The following is a 16945-nucleotide window of genomic DNA, read 5'->3' on the forward strand; positions in this document are numbered from 1 at the left end:
ATTGCTTGAATCCGGGAGGCGGAGGTTGCAGTGAGCTGAGATTGTGCCACTGCGCTCCAGTCTGGCAAGAGTGAGACTCTGTCTCAAAAAATATATATAAATTGAAAAAAAAAAAATGCAAATCAACACCATACTCAGTTACCACTTCACACACACTAAAAAGGCTATACTTTTAAAAACAGATAATAATAAATCTTGGCAAGGATGTGGAGAAACTGAAACCCTCACCTATTGCTGGTGGGAATGTAAGTAATGCAGCCACTGTGGAAAAGTTTGCCAGTTCCTCAAAAAGTTAAATATATAGAGTTACCATATGACCTAAGGATATATATCTAGGAGAACTTAAAATATATGTTCACACAAAAATTTGTGCATGGATATTTAAAGCAGCATTATTGATAATAATCACAAAGTATAAATAACCCATATGCTCATCAACTGATGATTTGATAAGACAAAGCCTCACAAATTTTGTTTTTCCTACTTCATCTGAGGTCCTTGGACTCCCACAGATGTTATGAATGAGCTCAGGAGTTAAATGGATTCTCTCAAAATTATATGCAATATGTATGTGCATTTTTGCTCTTCTCTTGTAAGAGGGTTCCTAGCTTTTATAATACTCTCAAATGGGTCTAAAACTCAAAAAAATTAAACAATACTGGTATCACATAAGCATTACTTTAACAGTTTTAAAAAACACAACTGGTTAAATTTAGCAGAATCCAGTACTCTGAAATCTAACACATGTATCACTACATTGTTTGATTCAAACCAGCTAATTGTTTAATTTGTAGAAGCATAAACAAATATTTTTAAAACTACTCTAATTCATCATCCATTGCTTACTTGAATGGCTAATGTTTCTTGCTGCTGACGGGCTTCTTCTTGGGCCTTCTCTAATGCTGCAGAAAGTTCTTCTTTAGCTTTCATTTCACGGCTCAGAGCAGCCTCCTGTGCCTCACTATCCTTTGCAGCATTGGCTTTGTGAAGATCAGTAAGTTCTCTTAAAAAATTAGATTGAGTTTATAAATGTTGCCAGTGATCAGATAATAGAAAAAGTATTTCTTCAACATCCTACTCTGTTAATTCATTCTAAATGGGTTGCATATTTGTTCATTTTCTTACTTGTATGCACTATCCAGGGCAGCCTGAATACTTCGGTTCTTTTCTTCAAGTTCATCCATGTCTACCTGAAGATGGCCAAGATCTTTCTCTTGGCATTCTACCATGGAATTTAGTTTTTTAATATTTTCTCTATGTTGTTTCTCAACCTCTTCTTTGCCATCAAGGACCTATATGTTATAAAAACAGACAAAAGTATTTTTCAAGAAATAATACCATGGTACATAACTGTATTCCAGGAATCTATAATAATGGAGAAAAATATATATTTTTTTGAGACAAAGTCTCGCTCTATTGCCCAGGGTGGAATGTTCTGGCTCACTGCAACCTCTGCCTCTCAGCTTCAGGCAATTTTCGTGCCTCAGCCTCCCAAGTAGCTGGGACTACAGATGTGCACCACCACGCCCGGCTAATTTTTGTATTAGGTTGGTGCAATATTTTTAGCAGAGACAGGGTTTCGCCTTGTTGGCCAGGCTGGTCTCAAACTCCTGGCCTCAAGTGATCTGCCTGTCGCAGCCTCCGAAAGTGTTGGGATTACAGGCGTGAGCCACCCCACTCGGCTAAAAAATCTTATCATTTATCTATTGTTTGAAAAATCCTTCTTACGTGATATACCCCATTAAATCTTTTCAAATGCTCCATAACCATGGCCAACTGTTCATACAGGAAGTAATAACAATATATATGTAGAGAATTATGATTGCTATTCACCTGTTTCAAATGCTGCAACTCCTCTTCTAGCTCTTTAACTTTTTTGTTCAGCTTTGCAACCATATTTTCATTCTCCTTGTCTTTAGCTCTTAATTTCTTGATGATGTTAGAATTGTGCAGCTGCTGTTTTGAAAGTTTTTCTCCTGGTGATGGTAAAGAAGTATAAACTCAAATGATAACTATTCCCTAAAAATCTCAATAGAATGTTTTATCTAATCAGTAACATAAAAGAATAGAATTTTTTTAAATTACAATTTTGTAACCCACAATGTTACAACTAATTTGGACAGGAATCATCAATGAATGTTAAAATTATTGGGTAAAAGGTTGTTGGGAAACTGGATATTGACACGGTCTTAAAGAATCACTCTCATATATCACCTACTAATTTTAAAGAGAAAAATCTGGCAGTCAACTCCTTAACTAAGCATTCAGTTTTGGCATCACCAATTGTAGTACAGCCTGACAATATGTGTCTGCTGATGTGATATAGTTGTTCAATATCACCTAGATATTTCCTACTAGAAATATGAACTAAATCTAATTTAAATCTCATCATGAAGAAAGTAACAAATTCCCGAACATGGGTGGGACATCCTGTGGGACAAGTGCCCTAGACTCTACAGAGTCCTCAAAGACATAAAGAAGAGAGAACTGTCCTAGACTGATGGAAGACTAAAAGGACATAACAATCAAATGCAATGGGCAAACTTTGGATCCTGGGGCAGAACAAATGATCAATTATAACAGACACTTTTAGAGACAACTAGGATTAATATTAAAATACATGCTGGATTACACTTCTGAATTAATGCTGATTTCTTAGGTTTGACTATGATGTACCTGTCAAGGAAAACGTACTTGCCCTTGGGAGATGTAGACTGAAGAATTTAGGAGCAGAATGTTATGGTATTTGTAACCTCCTTTCAAATGAGTTGACAAAAGGGTAGTGTATGTATGTGCAGAAAGATATGGAAGAGTTGTGGCAAGATGTTAACACCTGATGAATCTAGGTGATGAAGTAATCAGGTATTCATTGTAGTGTGCTTTCAGCTTTGAGTTTTACAGCTCTTTAGCTTTAAGTTTTAAAAATACTGGCCGGGTGCAGTGGCTCACGCCTGTAATCCCAACACTTTTGGGAAGCAGGCGGATCACCAGAGGTCAGGAGTTCAAGACCAGCCTGGCCAACATGGTGAAACCCCATCTCTACTAAAAATACAAAAACTAGCTAGGCGTGGTGGCGGGTACCTATAGTCTCAGCTATTCGGGAGGTTGAGGCAGGAGAATTGCTTGAACCTGGGAGGCGGAGGTTGCAGTGAGCCGGGATCATGCCACTGTACTCCAGCCTGGGCAACACAGTGAGACTCTGTTTCAAAAAAAAAAAAAAAATTTTCTGGGGCATGCGGAAACAATATATAATACCCTTTTGTGAAATGTAAATACTCTGTGAATATAAAATACTCCCATGTGAAATTGCTCTATTTTCTCTGTAAAAAGGTTCATTAAGCAAAAGAAGACATCAGTTCATTCTCTGACAAAATTACTAAATTACAAAATAGTAACATTCGATATTAATATTTCAAATAACTCTTTTAAAATAAGAAAACCATGCAGTTAGCCTTTCCCTCAGTCTCTGATATTGTAAGGCAAGGCAGTTAATGACTTCAAGACATCTTGAGAAAATAATTATAACAACAGTTCCTTCATTTTTCTATTTTAGTGCTTAGAATTGTGTTTTATCATTATCTGTGTTCCTATATTTCCCTCTCACTGAACTAAGCCCCTAAAGGACAGAGTGTCATATTTATTATTGTATCAAACATAATATCTGACATACTAACTATTCAATAAATATTAGTTGAATAAATGAAAAAGTTGGATAAAGCTAACTTTCAAATGAAATGACTGCTTCCAACTGTTCTCAAACGCTACCCTTTCTCTGGAAATTTACTTAAGTTCAGTGATTTAAGCACAAAAACATTCATCCTACCACTAACTATAATATTAACATTATAAAAATAAATGTACAACACTAGAAATAGTAAAACATATTATGGTATACCCATATAATGGACTTTAATACAGCCACTAATAATGATAAAAAGCATTTAACGGCATAGAGAGATGTAAGAGAAGGAAGATTGGAAATTAAATATATGATCTTAAATATGTTTAAAAATGCATTAAAAAATACATTAAAACTAGAAAAAATTAATAGTTCCTTATAATATTGGATTATAATCTACTTTTCCTCTTTATTCATATACTTTCCTATAACTTCAAAACTTTCTACAAGTAGCAAGTATTACTCTTATAACTACAAAAACTTTAATTAACAAGAGAAATAAAAAGAGAGATTCACTTGACCACGTTTTCCAAAGCCTCCTCTCTCCCAGGATATTACATGAAGAAATTAATTCAGTATCCATTTGTAATGATTTATTTCATGAATAGATCTTTAATTTCTGTAATGCTATTAATTTTATTTTATTTATTTATTTTTTTGAGACAAAGTCTCACTCTGTCGCCCAGGCTGGAGTACAGTGGCGTGATCTTGGCTCACTGCAACCTCCACCTCCCAGGCTCAAGCAATCCTCCTGCCTCAGCCTCCTGAGTAGCTGGGATTAGAGGCACGCACCACCACCACCTGGCTAATTTTTGTATTTTTAGTAGAGACGGGGTTTCACCATGTTGGCCAGGCTTGTCTCGAACTCCTGACCTTAAATGATCCACCCACCTCTGCCTCCCAAAGTGCTGAGATTACAGTCATAAGCCACCACACTCAGCCAACCCTGTTTATTTTAAATCTTTTCAGAGACAAAAGTGCTTAATAATTTAAAAATTAATACAATGAAAAATTCACTATCAAATGTCAGAAAAAGACAGTATCATACAGTACTCAAGCTAGGTATTCAGATATTACATAAATCCCAGAGTTATACACTTTGAATGTCTTGGTTTAAATGACAGGCTCTTAAGACCTGTTTAAAGTTTTCTTAGGGCAGCACAAATTTCTGTCTATTTTACAGGGACTTATTTTTCTTTTTACTTCCAAAAAACAAAAGCTAGAAACACGTATCTCTGTCTCAATATATCTTATTCCTCATTCTTCCATAAACTGTCACCTATTTCTATGGTTTACGTCCAAACCCTCCTTGCTTTCAGTATTTTTAATTAGGAAGCATCAGCTAGTTATGTGGCAAGTACTTTTCCTGTTCTTACAGTATTTTTCATAGTCAACCAAATACTATACGCACCTTCTTCCATTAACCCTCGGATCTGCTCATCTTTCTCTTTCAAAAGGTCTGCAGTTTCACTACTATTTAATCTAGTGGCAAGTTCTTCTTTTATGTTTTTGATTTCCTAATAAAAAAGAAATCTGTGAATACCGTAAAGAATGACTTTCACTCTAAGTACAGTTCTCATTTCTCCCCCATCCAAAGAAGCTGTCCATAATCACATTTGCAATAAGAATCTGTAAGTTTTGTTCAGTTAATCTACTACCTTGGTTAACTAAGACTAAGAAAACAACTTTGAAAATGATATTCAAAACCTAAATTCAGATATACAAGCAAGTGTTAATATGAAAATATAAATGAGAATAAATTAACTTTCCTTTTCATTTTTTATTTTTCGAGACAGGGTCTTACTCTGTCACCCGGGCTGGAGTGCAGTGGTACAATCACGACTCACCACAGCCTCAACCTCCCAGGCTCAGGTGATCCTCCCACCTCAGCTTCCCGAGTAGTTGGGACCACACGCATGTACCACCATGGCCAGCTAATCTTTGTATTTTTTGTAGAGATGAGGTCTCGCCATGTTGCCCAGGCTAGTCTTGAACTCCTGGGCTCAAGCGATCCACCCTCCTTGGCCTCCTGAGTAGCTGTGACCACAGGCGCACACCAGCATGACCAGCTAACTTTATGTATTTTTTAGTAGAGGCAGGGTCTCACCATGTTACCCAGGCTGCTCTCTAACTCCTGGGCTCAAGTGATCCACCCACTTCAGCCTCACAGTGTGCTGGGATTATAGACATGAGCCACCACACGTGGCCAAAAATCTACAATTTAAATGTTAATAGATGATATCCTTTTCACCTTACTTCTCTTTTTTCCAATATCAAAATATGATGAATGCACTCCTCAAAAATCTATATCTCTATAGAGTTTAATTAATATTACTTTAAATTTCAATTACCTTTTTAGCAGCATCTCTCTCTTTGCAGGCTAGTTGAACTTTCTTTTCTGCTTCTGCAATTCTTTGAGTAAATTCATCTTTCAAGGAAGAAATGCTACTGCTTTCTTCTTTCACTCTGAACATTTCACTAAATTTAAAATAATACTTGAGAATGAGGATGGTGTTTATATATCCCAAAGGTATACATGAGTTCAATTCTCAAAAGGAAGATAACTTTTCTCTGACATATACCTTATTAAAATAGAACAGTTTTAGGCCTATTAACTTTTAAGAAAAAAAAGGAAATTTCCCTTGTTAAATTTATTTTAAAACACCTCAAAGAAAACCTGTTAGAAAGAGAAAATGTCACCAATATCTGACATGCAAAAATAAGAGAAGAGTAAATACAATGTTTCAATTCTGAATCTTCTAGTGTCACATTTTCCCAATCAGCTCCTTATAGCAAAACTGTGTTATTAACAGTTTTCTTTAAATACGTTTTAAATCTCTAATACTAAAAGACTAAAAACGAAAGGAAAGAGTTTTCCAGTTTTGCAAAATGACTCTCTTCAATGGCAAAGGGTAAAGACAATCAAAAGAGAAAAGTAATCTTTAGGGTTATAATTGAAAGCTATACAACTTTCAATAATGATAAAATTACAAAACATTTTAATTTCGAAAACATTCTTAAATATGTACAAAGTATACAGGCTTCCAGAAAATGTGTAACATTATTCACATTTGCAGAATACTTACTCTTTCAGGTTATCAAAAGCTTCTTCTAGAAGTGCTTTTTCCTTACTAAGAGATAATAACTGAGCCTCCCTTTTTTCCAGCTTTTCATTCAGAAATTCAACTGTCTGGATAAGGCGAATACATAAAAGTCAGAACACTTAGCTTTAAAAAAGACCATTTTTACATGCAGGTGTATCACTATAACAAAGAAAACAGCTCTATCTCATAAAAACAATCAAGAACAGTATTAGGAACACAGAAGATCCAGAACAAGAAGAACTCTTAGGCAGCTGAGAGGAGAGTAAAAGTAAATACAACCAAATAGCTAGTGGGAGTGTAAGTTGAGAAACCCCTTGAGAAAACAATTAGGCAATATCTAGTTGGGGATCTACATACTCTTTGATATAGAAAATTTCACTTTTAGGTATACCTTAGAGGAGAAAATTCTTGCATAAATGCACTAGGCGACATGTATAAGAATACTTTATGTAGCTTCCTGGTAATAGCAAAAATCTGGAATAATCTGCATACACACCAAAAGAAGAAGGGAGATGGATGCAATCAAAAGAGGTCAAAGAGGAAATTTAAAGCCTCTATATTTTAGCTAGGTGGCGGATACACAAGTGTCTATTTTCTGTATTATTCTTTACCCGAAACACATACCCTTTTTAAAATATGACATATTGCATTTAAAAAATAAAAGTAGGCCAGGCGCGGTGGCTCATGCCTGTAATCCCAGCACTTTGGGAGGCTGAGGTGGGTGGATCACCTGAGGTCAGGAATTTGAGAGCAGCCTGGCCAACACGGTGAAACCCAGTCTCTACTGAAAATACAAAAATTAGCTGGGCATGGTGGCAGGCACCTGTAATCCCAGCTACTCAGGAGGCTGAGGCTGGAGAATCGCTTGAACCCAGGAGGTGGAGGTTGCAGTGAGCCAAGATTATGCAATGATCTTGCACTCCAGCCTGGGTGACAAGAGTGAAACTCCATCTCAAAAAGTAAAAATAAATAAATAAATAAAAGTAGAGGCCGGGCATGGTGGCTCATGCCTGTAATCCCAGCACTTTGGTAGGCTGAGGAGGGCAGATCACTTGAGGTCAGGAGTTCAAGACCAGCCTGACCAACACGGTGAAACCCCATCTCTACAAAAAAATACAAAAATTAGCCAGGCATGGTAGCACACGTCTGTAGTCCCAGCTACTTGGGAGGCTGAGGCAGAAGAATCACTTGAACCTGGGAGGCAGACTAGCCTGGGCAACAGGGCAAGACTCCGTCTCAAAAAATAAATAAATAAAATAAAATAAAAGTAGGGCTGGACACGGGTTCATGCTTATAATCCCAGCACTTTGGGAGGCCAAGATGGGAAGACTGCTTGAGCCCAGGAGTTCAAGACCAGCCTGGCAGCATAGTGAGACCTCATCTCTACTAAAAATCAAAAAAATAGCCAGGCGTGGTGCAAGCCTATGGTCCCAGCTACTAGAGCGGATTAGGTGGGAGGACTGCTTGAGCCCAGGAGGTCAAGGCTGCCGTGAGCCATGATCGCACCACTGCACACCAGCCTGAGCAACAGAGAGAGACCCTGTGAGCCGCGATCGCACCACTGCACGCTAGCCTGGACAATAGAGAGAGACCCTGTCTCATTCATACATACATCCATCCACACTAAAAGTAATTTTAGAAAACCCATAAGAATTTTTAAATCTCCATAATGTATCAGTATAAAGCTAAACAAAAAGTAATGCTTGGAATGTCTAATTCCTTAGGTCCTACTCAAATGGTGATAAACTTGAGTATAAAAGGAGTAGGAAGGGTTCCTTTTTGGACTCAAAAAAATAAAGTCTTACCTGAGTTTGGTTTAGATGAACTTAGAAATCACTTACCTTCTTAAATACACTGAAATTCAAAAATATCTGATAGTAATTAGTGCTGGTTTCTAAGAATTCAAACTCCTATTATATATCTTACAGTATATAGCTATTACTAATTGAAATATTATTGCACAGCATTTTGTTTGTGAATATTTAACCTGATTAACAGAATCTGGCACTTTTTAAAAAAATTAAGTAATTCAATACATGGCACTTACAGGACATTTCTTCAAGACATCCTACATCTCAGAAGTCTATTAAAGATACCAGATCCAACTAAATTTGTATATCTAAAAGTCACAGTAAAAACCAAAACTAGGACTTAATGTTAAAGAATTTATAACACTTTCCTTTCACATGTATTAGGTAGAAGCAATCTGTCCCTCCTAAGCAATGCTTTTGTTCCTTAGACATTTCTCTTTCTCGTTCATGTGAAATATAGCTATCAATAGGAGATCTCAAAAATAACATAAGCAGAAAACAAACTGAAGCAATATAAGGATATATACTCCTTATATATGAATGAAAATACTAATAACAGAAAAGCACCAATAATTAAAATCTTAAATTATCATTTAATATTTGCTACAAATAATGTAAACATGTAAAAACAAATTCTGATACAAGAAAAACCATAACATTTAGTTTTTTTGGCACATCTATCTGCAAAGGAGGTGAAGATACATGTTAATGTAAGAAAATATTCCTTTCAAATTGACATACTAATAAGCATAACAGAATTTTGAAGTGATAAGGACTCAAAAATAAAGATACAAGATGAAAACTTTCATGCTTAACTGTATTGAATTATCAACTTATTCTACCATAATTGCCTTGGAGAAATTTCAAATTATATTAATAATTGTTCAACTTCAAGGTACTTAATGCTACACAGAAATGGCAAAATGCGTACGTTTTTAAATCTGTATAAATTATTATGCATCAATGAAAGTATTTTTTAAAACAAATGATTTAATCTCCGAAAAGCACATCTAAAAATCCCTTCCACTTACTAGAGTTACCTTGCAAACATCTTCCTTCTCAGAAAGTGCTTCTGGCTGACTTTCAGCAGGTTCACACTGCTCAGCCACCTTGTCTAACACAGTCTGTCCTTCATTTATTGGTGTAGAAGAAACCAAGATATCAGGCTGTTCACAGTTAACAGGAGTTGCACTTCGTCCACTTTCTTCCATTTCTGCTTCCTCAGTGGGTATAACTAATGTTTCATTTACTTCTTCAGATTTTCCTTCAGCAGATTCAACTGTTTTAGACTTTGGAGTTGAAGAATTAACTATAATAGGCACTAAAGCATATCCCTTGCCTGACAATTCATCATCTGAATTGATTTCACTTACACTCCGGCTATCTAATGACTGTACACTAAATGAGTCTATTCTTTCAAAAGCATCAGATGAACAGCAACTCTCAGTGAGTTTTTGGAAATCATCTAAACGATTATATTCAGGACAAGCAGATGCAGAGAGAAGCTGAAAAGATGTCTGCATCAAGTGAAGACTTGATTTTGAATCTGTAGTCTCTTGTCTCGAGCTCGCTGAGCTCTCACTTATTACACTTTCATGATCTAAAACTTCAATATCACTGGTGGTAGAAGTACCTGATGAAAAGGTACTAACAGGAGGAGAAGGTGTATTGCTCTGCCTGTCTTCATGTTTTTGTTCCTTAGGTTCCAAAGCTATGTCCTTTGTTTCTGCTGTGAGAGACTGCGTAGACGTATTAGATATACTTTCCGTAGTTGTTTTCACATCAATTACACTTTCAGATACTTTCAAACTTACAGTTGGCACCTTCATATCCGATTCTTTATTAACAGTTTCTTCATGCTTGCCTTCAGTTTTAGGTGATGAAGTACCTGCTGCCAGAGTTTCCCCTGAAACACACAAAGAAGAGTCTTTTACTTGTGATTCAGTTGTTTCAGGAGTTCTTGACTGTCCAATGTGCAAGGATTCACGTAAGCTGCTTTTCACTTCTTCTTCTGGTCGTTGTGATTTTGCTGGAGGTTTTGATACCACTGGACTCTTCTGAATGGTCTGGACATCAGTTGGCGAGAGAAAGGCACTGAAGAAATTTTCAGATTCATCGACCACAGTCCTCCGAACTGGCTTTGTGATTGCTTTAGGAGAGGCTATTGGTGGACTCTGAGGTTCAGTGTTTGATTTCAACCCCCAGGTTGAAGTATCCCATCCGCCACTGACAGGGGAACTTATTCCTTTGACAAAAAAGTAAATATTAAAAAAGAACACATATATGTTACATTAATATTTCAATCATCATTATAAATCAGTATAAATATAAATTTAGAAAAAATACCCTATGAAATACCTGTAATTTGCACCTGCTAAACTCCTTGCTTACTACATCATTAAGTAGTTTCCAAGTTAATACAGGGACTTACAGAAGAAAACTGGTGTGGGTCCACCTGAGAGGAAGGAGGAGCACAGACAAAAGACTGGGCCTGGCCTGGACTACCAGATGCGAGTATGTTATTCCTCCCCACAACAAATTAAGGAAGTAACAGTATATGTTTTATAACCCACAGTAAGTTCAAGATACCTATGATTCATCTCATAATAACACGCTTTACTTATCAATATGAAATAAACTAATATGGAACTAACTGAATAGGTAGGGCCATGTGCAGTCACAGAAAAATGACCCTACCTATTCAGTCAGTTTCATATTAATTTTTACTTGTAATATCAGTAATATAGTTATGAGCTAGACAAAGGGCAACACTCAAAAACTGAACTCAGTGGGTATGGAGGTTCACACCTATAATCCCAACACTAGAAGAGTCATTTGAGTCCAGGAGTTCAAGACAAGCCTGGGCAACATAGTGAGACCCCTGTCCCTACAAAAAAATTGTTTTAATTAGCTGGGCCTGGTGGCCCACATATGTGCTCCCAGCTACTCAGGAGGCTGAGGTGGGAGGATCATCTGAGCCCAGGAGGTGGAAGCTGCAGTGAGCCATGATCGAACCACTGCACTTCAGCCTGGGTGACAGATCGAGAACCTGTCTCGTAAACAAACAAAACAACAAAAGCCTCAAACCAAGATAATGGTGACAAATGTTCTTTCCCGAAGATCATATTAAACTGATGGGAATGGTAAGTTCTAGAGAATAAATTCATTTTCATCCACTTAATCACAGGCTGATTCTCTAAATCCCACTCTCCAAGCCCACTCTAAGAGGAAGTTTTGTTCTCAAATTCTAAATTATGTCAGAAATTACAAGGTCATTATAAATTTCAGAAATGTGTGTTTTTTTAAGAACTATTGCTCTTTGACATAGAGGTGGTTGACACTAGGGTTTTTAAAAAAGCACTATGAAGAAAATGACTGTTTTCTTGGGGAAAAAGGTAATTATCATATCAGTCATACAAATAGCTACTACTAAAATCCTGATTTTTAAAAATGGCATAATCAGGATCTTAAAAATGGTATATTCGTTATTTAAAGCATTTCTTTAAAAATGTTTTCTTTTTCAAATTAAAATGTGGCTGAACAAAATATTCACAAAATATTCACAATTAGAAGTTGGTGGAGAGAGCACAAGTAACTAAAAGCTTCTAAAAACTATCAAGCCTTATAGTAGAATCTACCCTTTAATATGACTTCAGGCCAGGCGCAGTGGCTCACGCTTGTAATCTCAGCACTTTGGGAGGCCGAGGCCGGCGGACCACCTGAGGTCAAGAGTTCAAGACCAGCCTGGCCAACATGGTAAAACCCTGTCTCTACTAAAATTACAAAAATTAGGCAGGTGTGGTGGCGCAAACCTGCAATCCCAGCTACTCGGGAGGTTGAGGCACGAGAATCACTTGAGCCCAGGAGACAGAATCTGCAGTGAACAGAGATGGCACCACTGCACTCCAGCCTGGATGACAGAGTGAGACTGTGTCTCAAAAAAAAAAAAAACAAAAAAACAAATATATATATATGTAAATATATGTATGACTTCAAAGGCAATTAGGATGAAAAGTATGTAGAAAACTTCAGTTTGGAGGCATAGTTCTACACATTCATTTGCACAATATCCAAACCAGAGAAAATCAAAATTAAATATGCAAATGAACAACCAAGATTATGTCTGATTAATTTAAATACATTCAAAAGATGACAGGAATTAATTTTGCCTCTTGGAGAATACTTTATATAATCCCAGGGTTATTTGGTATCCATCTAAATTATACCATTCTGAAGACTATGGGCATTTTCCGAAAACAAATATCCTTATATATAAAACCTATATTCTATCTTATCTAAAGTTTAGTAATTCTAATTAACTGGGGCACATATGAAAAAACAGAGTTACTCCAGCAAGGTTATATGACATCTTGTAAAAAGTAAAGAGGATCATCACATACACACATGGACCAAAATATCTTAAACTGAGGTACCTCAAATTTAGGTCCTGACTTTTCAATGATGTAAAATTAAGAACAGAAACCAGAAAGGAGTAGTCAAGTACATCTCTTATCCTTTTTCACACAAAGGTTCACATCCCCCAACACCAGCAAATCTTTACCCCACACATCAAATGCTGAACTGTTCCTTAGACTTAAGAGTCAAAAGCAACTGAATGAAGATCCCTGAAAGATTAAGCTCAATGAAACTGCAAAGAGAGACTTGGCTATTCAGAAATAAAATGTGATACAATCCAGAAATCTTGGGTCACACATTTCCCGGCTAATACCTCCGGCACATTCTAATCCTCCTCCGCCGTGTGACCTAGAGCAAGTTACTTGGCCATTCTGGGCCTCATTTTCCTCTTATGTAAAACACGGATATAAACCAAGCTCTCTCTGGGAGTTGTTCTGAAGATGAGAAGGCCATAAAAAAGCACATTACAGGCTCGCGCCTGTAATCCCAGCACTTTAGGAGGCCGAGGTGGGTGGATCGCCTTAAGTCAGGAGTTCGACCAGCCTGGCCAACATAGTGAAACCCCGTCCCTACTAAAAATACAAAAAGTAGCCGGGCGTGGTGGTGGGCGCCTGTAATCCCAGCTACTAGGGAGGTTGGGGCAGGAGAATCGCTAGAACCTGGGAGGCGGAGGTTGCAGTGAGCCGAGATCGCGCCACTGCACTCCAGCCTGGGCGACGGAGTGAGACTCCGTCTCAACAACAACATAAAACCACATTACGCGCTACCAAGCGCGAAATGTTCACTGAATGTTAGCGATTGTTCTTCCCTTCCCTGATGATTTACGTACTTCAGAACTTGGATCCCAACAGTGCCCAAGACGCGAAGCAATTCGAGGTTCAGGTTCGGGAAGGTTGTGCTTGGAAGCTGCGTCGAGGGAGAGCTTGAGGGCAAGACCAACCAACCAAGTCCCCTGTCATCGAAGTCCACAAGCCTGGCACCCAGGACCAAAGACAAGGGGGAACCTGGATCTGGGTTTTCCCTCAGGAAAACAGCAAAGACCGACTTGGAGGCTGAAGCAGCATTAGGGAACGGGCCGGGGAGAAATTACTTCCCGAAAACTCTCTCAGCAAGGAAGGACCCCTCTCTACACCACTTAACCTGCCTGCATCAAGAGAACAGCAGCCTCCGGGAGCCAGGAACCCCGCTCCTCTCTCTCTTACCCGGCTCTCCATACGGAATGGTCTCGGCCCAGATGCTCGGCTCCTCTTCCTGGATGTCCAGAACCCTGTCAATAGACTTCTGGGCCTGGGACAGGGCCTGCTTAGCGAAGCTGGAGAGCTGGGAGGCGTTGAACCAACTCATCGCCCCTCCTCAGCCGGCAGTGGCGGCGGCAGCACCAAGCGGGAAGGCCTCAGGCCTGGGGAAGGGTGCAGAGGAACGGCTTCGCTCCCCTTTTCCACTCGGCTGGTTCTGTCAGCGTGTGGCCATTACCCCGACAGCCTCCTGCGAGCCCGGGATGTTACCCTCGGCCGTTCCCGCACAGCTGAGACGAAGGGGGCCCATGTGCGCATGCGCTTGCTTCTTCCACGTACACAGCAACCAAATCTACGAGCCCAGAGTTCGGTCGACAGACGGAAGAACAGAAGAACGTTGACGTCACATCCGGGAGCGCAGGGTTGCCGTTAGTTACCGAGGAACGCGGAAGGGTTTCTATTGATGTCGATTTCGTGCTTACAGCAGTTCTTAGCGAAGGGGAAGCTATGGCTACCAATAGAGGTCGATTTCCCCGGAAGGAATATTCAAGTTTTCGTGTGTGTGCTTTCCAGGAAAATAGTTCACGTGCTAAAAGCTTGCACCTTGCCAGCAATAATTGCAAAGGGAAATTGGGCCTCACACTTCTCTTAGCCCTTTGTCTCAAATATTTAATAAGCTCTGTATTAACTTGGTATTGTAAGGAGAAACACTTGTTTGGGCTTGCCTAAAAGACAGGATCACGTATGAACACTGTGTCCAACTCGTGGAACACATGGTGCATAAAGCACAACCTCTCTCTCAAAATAGTAGTAAACTCATTGCTGCAGTCAAAATACCCCTAATACTGTGGTCTGTCGGTGTCCCCTGCACAAATTCCTATGTTGAAACCTAATCTCCAATGGGACAGTATTAAGGGGAGCCTTTAGGAGATGATTAGATGATGATGGAGCCCTCATAAATGGGGTTAGTGCCCTTATAAGAGAGGCCCAAGGGAGCTCACAGAAAGAAGGCACCAACTCTAAGCCAGAATAGCAGCCCTCATCAGACACCAAATCTGCCGGCTCCTTATCTTGGACTTCTCAGCCTCTAGAACTGTTAAGAAACAAATTGCTACTGCTTATAAGCCACCCAGTTTATGGCAATTTGTTACAGCAGTCCAAATGGACTAAGACACCTAGGAAGCACTAAAGCTGTTATCCTAACAATGTGCACTGTGCATATTACTTAAAACATAACCTTTTCTGTGTGCATTCTCTTCGAACATTTGGACATGGGAAAATACCTTAAATTGGTGGCCTTCCTAATCCAGTCTGCAGCTATATTTGGTTTGGGCCCAAGTTAAAGAAAATCCTAACTAAAAGCCAGATTTCATTCAAAAATCTAGATTTCCAGCTGCTTTTGAAAAATATGAATACCAAGCATGGGAATAGTCAGCCAGAGTGGTCACCAAATAATTTTCACTCACTCCACTTTGCCACAGACCCCTATCACTCATCTTATTACACCCTCCCTGCTGTGATTATTTACCTTATATGCCTGCCTCCCATATTTGAATATTTTACCCCACTGCAAGGAACTCTGCAAAAAAGAATTATTTTTCTTTTAAAAAATCAGATTGAACCCCTTAAGAAGTTATAATCATCTTCCAATAATTTTATCTAACTACAGTAAAAATTTGCATGTTAAAACTAACAATTTAGTCATGTACACAAGTAGTACCAAGTAACTCAAGTACTTTCAAACAGCTAAGTAGTCTGCAGAGGAGATTTGGGGCAGATTCGGGTTGAAATTAGCTGTACAGTTACAGTTCCAAGACTTCTAATTGTACAGCTTTGGCGAAATGACCTACCTAAACCATCTAAAACTATTTATTCAGCTCTCAGATAGAGAGAGTCACCTTCTTACCATGCTACTTTGAGAATTATTATAGCACCTATATGGTGCTAAATTTTAGTTCCTTCACTTTCAAAATTGTAAGCTACACCTGTAACTTTTCAGGTAGAGCTTATAAATTTATTCCGTATGGTTTTATAATAAAACTTATTTGTCAATATGTAGCTAGAAAGATTACTGAAAACTTAACTCAGTGACACATAAGTAACCAAAAAACATTTGAACAGAAAACTGCCATATCCTAAGTCAAAAACAAAGAATGAGAACACATACATGTTCTCATATTAAAATACCAGCACCTACTTTTTTAGTATTTGTACTTAATTTTGTTTGAAGTTTTATTCACTTAAAAGAAACAAAAACATGGTCAGGCATGGTGGCTCATGCCTGTAATCCCAGCACTTTGGGAAGCCGAGTGGGGGGGTGGATCACCTGAGGTCAGGAATTTGAGACCAGCCTGGCCAACGTGGTGAAACCCTGTCCCTACTAAAAATACAAAAAATTAGCCGTGCATGGTGGCAGGCGCCTGTAATCCCAGTTACTCCGGAGGCTGAGGCAGGAGAATTGCCTGAACCGGGGAGGCAGAGGTTGCAGTGAGCTGAGGTTGCACCATCGCACTCCAGCCTGGGCAACAAGAGCGAAACTCTGTCTCAAAAAAAAAAAAAAAAAAAAAATTATATTGATACAGAAAGTTAAATTAAACCAGTAAATTTTTACTATAGAAATTGCTGTAGCAAAAGTATTAATTTAAGTGCAATAAAAATTTGATATAACTCTGCTACACATTTAAAAATTATTCCTATATT

At 38.4% G+C, this 16945-nt stretch overlaps 1 protein-coding gene and 1 non-coding gene across 9 annotated transcripts in view; both read right to left on the reverse strand.

Moving 5' to 3' along the window:
- The window catches only part of TMF1 (TATA element modulatory factor 1), a 37086-nt gene extending 20301 nt beyond the window's left edge, over window positions 1–16785 (reverse strand). For 3 of the 8 annotated variants that reach the window (XM_063806905.1, XM_024355556.3, XM_526227.8), the window contains exons 1-8: window positions 14213–16785; window positions 9635–10839; window positions 6766–6869; window positions 6031–6157; window positions 5091–5196; window positions 1834–1976; window positions 1126–1292; window positions 847–1003 (exon numbers count right to left, since the gene is read on the reverse strand). In XM_063806905.1, the coding sequence (XP_063662975.1) occupies window positions 847–1003; window positions 1126–1292; window positions 1834–1976; window positions 5091–5196; window positions 6031–6157; window positions 6766–6869; window positions 9635–10839; window positions 14213–14354 (2151 nt within the window). In that variant the 5' untranslated portion in view covers window positions 14355–16785. Of the gene's footprint in view, window positions 1–846; window positions 1004–1125; window positions 1293–1833; window positions 1977–5090; window positions 5197–6030; window positions 6158–6765; window positions 6870–9625; window positions 10840–13669; window positions 13860–14212 lie in introns of those variants that run through there. The other 5 variants (XM_054680787.2, XM_009445833.4, XM_054680786.2 and 2 more) reach the window with 3 other exon arrangements.
- MIR3136 (microRNA mir-3136) lies at window positions 11213–11323 on the reverse strand. The gene has a single exon (NR_106649.1). It is a non-coding gene; the product is annotated as a microRNA mir-3136 (primary transcript).
- Window positions 16786–16945: the final 160 nt, after the last annotated feature.

This window comes from Pan troglodytes, chromosome 2, assembly GCF_028858775.2.
Source record: "Pan troglodytes isolate AG18354 chromosome 2, NHGRI_mPanTro3-v2.0_pri, whole genome shotgun sequence".
Classification (NCBI taxonomy): Eukaryota; Metazoa; Chordata; class Mammalia; order Primates; family Hominidae; genus Pan; species Pan troglodytes.